This window comes from Fomitiporia mediterranea (genome assembly GCF_000271605.1).
Source record: "Fomitiporia mediterranea MF3/22 unplaced genomic scaffold FOMMEscaffold_13, whole genome shotgun sequence".
NCBI lineage: Eukaryota > Fungi > Basidiomycota > Agaricomycetes > Hymenochaetales > Hymenochaetaceae > Fomitiporia > Fomitiporia mediterranea.
This window is the reverse complement of record NW_006760398.1, coordinates 417,710-419,432: the sequence shown is the minus strand read 5'-3', so window position 1 is coordinate 419,432 and position 1,723 is coordinate 417,710. Positions and strand designations below refer to the sequence as shown.

The 1,723-nt window shown below is 44.5% G+C and overlaps 1 protein-coding gene across 1 annotated transcript; it reads left to right on the top strand.

The window, feature by feature from the left end:
• Positions 1-389: 389 nt before the first annotated feature.
• On the top strand, positions 390-1,320 carry FOMMEDRAFT_160704 (uncharacterized protein; the record flags this gene model as incomplete). The annotated part of the gene is made up of 2 exons (XM_007270418.1): positions 390-891; positions 953-1,320. 2 exons carry the CDS (start codon positions 390-392, stop codon positions 1,318-1,320), a joined length of 870 nt encoding a protein of 289 aa, XP_007270480.1.
• Positions 1,321-1,723: the final 403 nt, after the last annotated feature.

Sequence of the window (1,723 nt, the reverse complement as noted above, 5' to 3'; positions counted from 1 at the left end):
TCTCCCGTATCTCTCTGCCCTGCCACTATGTCGTCGCTTTTGTTCTCTCCACTCTCTAGTTCAGTCGACTCACTCACAAGTGTCCTCCAGCACACTCTGGCTCTGTGCTTTCCTCTCCAATCTGTCGTTGCGATGCCTGTGCTGAGTCTCAGATCCTGTGTCGATGCCACCCAGCTGACTACTCCGTCCTTCAACGTAAAGCGTAAGCAGCCAGTCCACTTCCTTCATAATAACCTGCACAATAGTTGCTCTTCCCTCTCATCCCAACTTCTTGTCTCCCTATGCTGCCCTTGTATTCTTGCGCTGTCTCTCCTTCGTTGTCTGCCTTTTCTCCTTTGTCTTCCTTTTTGCATTTGCATTTGCATTCGCGCATTCTGCATTGTTGACCAATGCCGAACAACGTCTTCAATAATTCACGTATGTCTTCCCACTCTGCAGCGCAAGCAACAATCGACGAGCACACACTCGCGACAATGTCCATGTACGACCACTCCCAAGGCGCAATCGCCTCTCCGACTCCACACACCTCTCCTTCCCCACCTACCATTCCATGCTTGGCATCACCCTTGATGGGTCCACACTGTGTGCGTTTACTTTCCCAAGTGCTGTCCATGAATCACAGAAACAGTGGCCCACCACTCACCCCTCTTGAGCCGAGTCCGTCCACACCTTCCACTTCACCCTCTCCCTTCGAGCCAGAACGTCCAAGAGATATACCTTTGCAGTCATCTACAGCAACGACTCAGTTCACTACACCTCCCTTTTTGAGACGTAGTCAGAGCATGCAACGCGCACGCACGGATACGGCTTTGCCTGCAGCTCAAATCAGCTCGTTCAACACTGCGGATCTCAACCCCGGTGTGCCACTCTTCCTTGCTACACACCGTCGTGGTGCATCTATCTCTTCTCTTCAAGTATCCACATACGCTAACAATCCCCTCCCCCTAGCAAGTTGTCCTCCCAACCTGTCTCACAAGCGTAATTTCTGCAATCTGTGCAACCTCACGACGCTCACCGTACGCACACGCAATTCAACTTGCAGGGCCGAGCGACGACCCAAGTGTAGTGACGAAGACTACATCGTTCGGCCCGCGATGCATTCCTCCTTTGTGTCGCGAATGTCGTTTACGAAAGAACGAGGCGGTGGCTGTAGTTATCGCGAAAGGCAATCCTGTCGCACAACGTCAACGTCAAGCCGACCTATCCAAGACAATCTCAAATCAATCGCGTTTGCTTTCTGTGGAGGAATGTAAATACTGGGACGATCTCGCAAAGCAGTGGAAGAAAGGCACGAGGAGGTGTGGTCTTGAGCATAAGTAGTTCTCTTTTGTTAATATGTAGTTTTTGCGTGTATTAGCTACAAATATATATATATATATATATTATTTAATATATTTATATTATATTATAATGAATTAAAATATTAGATAAAACTGTAAATAGCTTATAATGTCATATAATATGTTATTTGACTTATAGAAAGTGACAAGTAAAATAGTATCTTATCAGTTTGGGGAAAGCAGTATAAGCTCTTATACATCTTCATAATATGTATTTATCTTACACTTATATTATAATAACATATAATTCTTATTACTTTCCATAATATTAATCTGACTTATTTAACCTTATTGTATCTTAGATAACATTTTCAGCCGAGGGAAAGCGGTATATGACGTTTTACATATTATTGATATTTTACATATTATATACTCATATAAGA